The sequence below is a fragment of the Mustelus asterias genome, chromosome 22 (assembly GCF_964213995.1).
Source record: "Mustelus asterias chromosome 22, sMusAst1.hap1.1, whole genome shotgun sequence".
NCBI lineage: Eukaryota > Metazoa > Chordata > Chondrichthyes > Carcharhiniformes > Triakidae > Mustelus > Mustelus asterias.
In genome coordinates this window covers 12,034,643-12,040,909 of record NC_135822.1, presented here as the reverse complement: position 1 = coordinate 12,040,909, position 6,267 = coordinate 12,034,643, and the positions used below count along the sequence as shown (strand labels likewise).

At 47.2% G+C, this 6,267-nt stretch overlaps 1 protein-coding gene across 5 annotated transcripts in view; it reads right to left on the bottom strand.

The window, feature by feature from the left end:
• Positions 1-1,031: 1,031 nt before the first annotated feature.
• Positions 1,032-6,267, bottom strand: part of acot7 (acyl-CoA thioesterase 7) — a 260,402-nt gene continuing 255,166 nt past the window's right edge. For all 5 annotated transcript variants that reach the window (XM_078238517.1, XM_078238514.1, XM_078238513.1 and 2 more), the window contains one exon: positions 1,032-1,373. In XM_078238517.1, coding sequence (XP_078094643.1) covers positions 1,275-1,373 — 99 coding nt within the window. In that variant the 3' untranslated portion in view covers positions 1,032-1,274. The remainder of the gene's footprint in view (positions 1,374-6,267) is intronic.

Below are 6,267 nucleotides of genomic sequence, written 5' to 3'. Positions count from 1 at the left end.
AAAAATGGATCTCAGAAATTCAACTTTTACACGTCTACTAACAGTAATAAGTATCAGATCTTAGTTATTGGGATGCTTCAATATGAGGGTATTTCTAAAAATTTAAAAGAGTCGTTACGTACAAAATGGACATACTTCATAAAATTCACATCAATTTAGTTATGATAAAGGGAATAGCATCTGCACATATATTGGATATGTGCATGCAAGAAAATATTTTAGTAATTCAAGAAGTGAAAGACTCTGTTTCAAAGGCTTGCAGAAGTCGATGACCACAGTGGTTAGCACGGCTGCCTCACAGCGCCAGGGACCCGAGTTCGATTCCCGGCTTGGGCCACTGTCTTTGTGGAGTCTGCACGTTCTCCCCGTGTCTGCGTGGGTTTCCTCCGGGTGCTCCGGTTTCCTCCCACAGTCTGAAAGACGTGCTGGTTAGGTGCATTGGCCGTGCCAAATTCTCCCTCAGTGTACCCGAACAGGCACCGGAGTATGGCGACTGGAGGATTTTCACAGTAACTTCATTGCAGTGTTAATGTGAGCCTACTTGTGACACTAATAAATAAATACATTTTAAACTTATGAGTAACTGAGCCACAGGGGCCAGGAACCTTGTTAAAACATATCTTAATCAAGATCCCGATGGAGCAGGTCTGTCTCCACAGCAACGAGACAGACCATGACCAGGCCTCACACCCTCCTCTGCGTGCTTCCAGATTGCCCACATCCTTGCTCCCTCCCAGGACTTACCTGAGGGTTCCTTCTGGTGTCACAGGGAGAAGGTTTAAGATTTCTCCTCCCTCCACCAGTGTGCTGCTTGGCAAAGTGTAGCAGACATCAGCAGTCTAATTAAAAGAAGGCCCCAGTTCCCAGGTCTTTTGGGCCTCGGGTTTACTTGGTCCTGCCCATGGATCACTCCCTTTGGCCAGTCCCTGCTGACTCCTATTCCCCAGCCTGAAGTCACCATTTCCAACAGGTGCCGGGAGTGGAATTGACAGAGTGAAAAGAGGAAAGAAATGAAATAAATACCAAGTTTTCCCATAAGCCAAAGGCTGGCAGCATTTATTTATTTCTATAATGATATATTTTAATACTATACCGGAAAACACCAATATCTCAATGGAATGCATAGTTTTGCTTCAGTAGAATACTATCTAGGTTTTAAATAGTACACAATAGTGCTTTGGTTAACATTTAAGACTTAAACATTTTTCAAGTAATACAATGCTGAATATAAATTACTTCTCGTTAGCTGCCTTGGGCCACTTGCGGATTGGGCGTCATTGGCCCTTCTGTACTTCAGCCATCCTTTTGGCTTTAGTATTTAAATATCTAGTTTTTCCTTCTTCAAACCTTCTCTTTTCATCTTCTGTTTCAGTCTGTGAATAAAAGAAAAACATCTGGTGATACTGGTTGATTTCAGTCGGGTGTGAAGGCGGGGGATCAGGTGTACTGCGTGACCTGTGGTAAATGATACAACTTGTTCAAAAGGTTTGAGAAGACAAGAGATAATCATTTAGATGCAGCACTGTTCCACTCTAATGGCGAAACATGCTGTGCATTGTTGGCATCCTTTGGCATAGGTGATGAGCCTAATAACACATGTGGGCAGGATTTTATGGCCTCGCTTGGGCGAGACCGGAAATTCCCGCCCGAGGTTAACGGAGATTTCCGTTGTCGGACCCTCACCCGTGCCGATTCCGTGGCGGGCAAGGTGGTAGAGTTTCGGCTATGCTTACTGAAACCACCTGGGGATAGAAAGCAATATCAATTAGCATCATCATAGAGCACAACTGATTGTTCTTATTAAAGTCGCAGGCCACTCAATTTACCATGAGAGTGCCACACCAGATCTGCATGCGTTTGTGCGGTCTATTCACAGCCCAATGTTCAGCCAACACTGTTACTTAGGCAAAGTGTCAGCTTGGCTTTCTTGAAGGGCACTCTGACCCCCTGAGCCAGAAGGTTAAGCATTCAAACCCAACTTTAAGATCACACAATCCAAGCTGAAATTTCAGTGCAGTACCAAGGGACTGTTACATTGCTGGATCTGTTGTCTTTGGAATGTGCTGTTAAACTACGGTTATCACTGTTTGTTAGGGTGGATAATTAGAGAGCTTACGAGAGCCCTTTGAATAGAATCCAAGAATTTGTTCCAGTGTTTTGCCCGGCATTCTTTCTAAGACCAATGTTATAAAGACACATTATGACTTATGCCATGGAGATCCGCTGGCTTGTTAACAACCTTGATCTGACAGCAGTTATGATTAATTGAGGCACTATCGCATGCTGCTGCTCTTGGCATCATTACAATTTAGAGCTATCAAAAAGATCCTTCAAAGAAAAAATATGCTATGTTGAACATTTATCTTTAATTCTAATCCAATTGTGATAATTAGTTTGTAATTGAACCATGGGTTGTAAGTAAGGTCACTGGATTGATTAAAAAAACTCAAGATGTGTTTCTGTCTGTAATTCCAGGAACTTTCCTGTGTCTATTTGTTGTTTAATTATAATTATGATTTGATATTCCCAAGTTTGACTTGATCCACAATCTTGTCCTGCAATTCAGCTGTCCATCGATCTAAAACTGGTGTGGACCTACACGTTTATTATTGATCAATCCCCTTATAGAATCATAGAATCCCTACAGTGCAGAAGGAAGCCATTCGGCCCATCGAGTCTGCATCGACCACAATCCCACCCAGAGCCTATCCCCACAACCCCATGCATTTACCCTAGCTAGTCCCCCTGACACGAAGGAGCAATTTAGCATGGCCAATCCACCTAACCCGCACATCTTTGGACTGTGGGAGGAAACCGGAACACCAGGAGGAAACCCACACAGACACAGGGAGAACGTGCAAACTTCGCACAGTGACGCAAGCCGGGAATCGAACCCGGGTCCGTGGTGCTGTGAGGCAGCAGTGCTGACCACTGTGCCACCCTCTTGTGAGGTGGTAGTCTTGCACATGAGCCAGAATAAGTTTTGAACAGTTAATTGACAGACAGGTTCCGTGAACCCCCATGAAGAGTACTGCAAACATGGAGAAGTGGCGACTGCACCTCTCCCAGGTACACAGTGCCACTGGCAAACTTTACAACCTGCCATCTGTATGATTCTTGTTAGTCAAACCAATGAAATCCAGGCTTGAATTCAGCATGCTGCAGTGGATGACATCTATATTACGCAGCTCTGCCGAGGTGCAAAACAGGACTGCATTTGACCAATGTGTCCCAAGTACACTTTCCAGGAGATATCACTTGTAATGATCAGAAACTGTAACCTTGATTTTGGCAGCAAGAATAAGGAGGCCACATACTGTTTGACAAATAAAGTATAGAAAGAAATCATAGAAATCATAGAAACCCGACAGTGCAGAAGGAGGCCATTCGGCCCATCGAGTCTGCACCGACCACAATCCCACCCAGGCCCTACCCCCACACATTTTACCTGCTATTCCCTCTAACCTATGCATCTCAGGACTCTAAGGAGCAATTTTTAACCTGGCCAATCAACCTAACCCGCACATCTTTGGACTGTGGGAGGAAACCGGAGCACCCGGAGGAAACCCACGCAGACACGAGGAGAATGTACAAACTCCACACAGACAGTGACCCGAGCCGGGAATCGAACCTGGGACCCTGGAGCTGTGAAGCAGCAGTGCTAACCACTGTGCTACCGTGCTGGCCGCGGTCAAGTTCCCGCCCAGACTGGGAGGAAACCCGAAAATTATGCAAACCCGCTAACTATATAATTGGTGTAGAGGCATGAAGGGATCTCGGGGTGCAGGTACCAAAATCATGGCGAGTAGGGAGGCAGGCTTATAAAGCCATAGAGAAAGCAAACAAAACACTAAGGTTCATTTCTCAAGGAGCAGAATTGAAAGCAGTAAGAGAGATATTGTTAAGCTTATACAGAAACTTAGTTAAACCATATTAGGAGCATAATGCACAGTTCTGGTATCCATTTTATGAAAAGACTGCAGAGGCAGTGGAGAAAGTGCAAAATAAATGAACGAGGATGATACCAGAACTAAGAGATTACATCAGGAAAGATTCAACTATCCCCAATGAGGCGGTGGCTGAGGGTTGACCTGATAGACATCTTTAAAGATTATGTAAATATTTGATCGGGTAGTCATGGAAAATATGATTCTAGTTCTGAGGGAACCCAAAACCAGAGGCCATAAATATAATAAATTCAAAAAGGTATTCAGGAGAAACTTCTTGGGGGGATTCTCCAGCCCTGTCAGACGGCATACGGGAATGCTGATGCCCTGCTGAATGGGGCATCGGCCAAAAATTTGGATTCCTGCTGGGAGTGGAGGCAATCAATATTCACCTGACTTGCCTTGCTGGCCGCGGTCAAGTTCCTGCCCAGACTGGGAGGAAACCCGAAAATTATGTAAACCCGCTAACTGTGCTAGTTGTAACACAATTAGCGAGCTGGACAGCCCATTCAGCAGCCATGCACCCACCTCCCAGCGGGAAATGCACCTGGTAGGCTTTGGTGTTGGCAATGACCAAAGTGGCCCTGGCCCATTGAACCTCTAGGTGGGTCAAGGACGTAGGTCCAGAGGCCATTTGCCCCTCTGTCACTGCCAGGCTGCAAAGGGAGGGTCCCCCAGGGATCCTGGGGATTGCATGGGCCTGGGCTGGTGGCAAAGGTTTGATCTTGGCACTGTCCCCTGGGATGGGGGTGCAATGGCTGGACTGCCCCTTCTAGCCCTGGCAGAACTGAAGATCTTTGAAAGTGCCTACAGCTGTGACCCCAAGCAGCTGTAGACAACTTGAGAGGAGCTAGGTGTCTTTCACTTCCTCTTTGGTGATTTGAGATGCAGTAATGCATGAAGGTTAAGGAAATAAACACAGTTGACTGGAGGCTGTAGAAACCACTAAGCTGTCAAGCAAGTGAGAGTTAAAAGGACTGGACTGAAATTGAATGGAAACAAAGGTTTTCAAAGGGTTGGGAGGAATTTCAAAGGCATAGAGCTTTCGAGGACTGAAATCGAAGCTGTGTGAATAGCATGGGGCTGAGTGAACAGCTGTGAAGAAGGGAACTCCCCCCCCAGTGAAAGTGACATCTCCTATCTGTCAGAGGGCTTCAAAGGAGTCTGCTCACACCTGCAACTTCTGAGAAAGAGAAAGGAAAGTCCCTGGTGCAGAATAGAGTGATGCTGTGATTTAGAAACCTGACAGGTGATCAGGGGACATGGAGATTAAAGTCAACAGACCAGTTCAAAAGTCTCACAGTTACAGGCAGGAGTGAAGATGTTGAGTAGAGAGCTGCCTGAAATTATCATGCCCAGGGGTGATCTTCAGGTCTGCCAGGGCTAGAAGGGCAGTCCAGCCATGGGACCCGCATCCCAGGGGACAGTGCCGAGATCGATCCCATGCCCCCAGCCCAAGACCACCCAACCCCGGACCGATCCTTGGGAGATCCTTCCTCTGCAGCCTGGCAATGGCAGAGGGCACTGGACTTACATTGAAACATCCCTCCTTGATTCCCCCTTAAAGTCCAAGGTGCCAGTGACAGGGTGCCAAGGGCCTGAAGGGGGTCCTGGGGATGGAGGGGGTCCGAGTGGGGGGTTTGAGGGGATAGAGAGGTGAGGTGAACTGAGTGGGTGGGTCTGAGGGGGGGCTGAGTGGGGGGGGTCTGATGGGGTCAGGTCAGATCATTCTCATGCCTATGTGGTGGTTGGGGGGGGGGGGGGGGGGGGGCGCGGATGTGGGTTTGGCGGTGCTCTCCTGGTCAGGGGATCACCATTTCTGTTTTTAGGGAGAGGGGACCTGAGATCAGAATGTCCTTTAAAAAAGGTGCCTTGATCTGGGAACAGCAGGGCTGGTCGGTGTGATTCACGGGATGCATTAATTAGCATCCATCAGGGGGGAGAACCACAACTGACAGACGCTGCCAGTGCCAGCAGGAAACACTGTAGTTTTCCCATTGATGTGGGCACTTAGCGCCGATATGGGAGAATCGGATCCCTGAATTCAGATTAAAATGCAGAACTAGCTACCAAAGGCAGTAGTTGAGACAAATAGCATTTAAGGGGGAAGCCAGCCCTATCGCTGGCATAGGGTTTGGACTCACCACCTCTGACTCAGAAGCAAGGGTCTTATCCACTGAGCCTTGGCTGTAAAATGGACACAGTGAGATTCACTTTCTACCCCTGGATCTGCGACTCAGTACTGTGCTGCTAGCAAGTTCATCCACTGGGCCATCAAACTGATGAATGGAAGCAATTCTCTTAGCCTTAGTTGATTTTC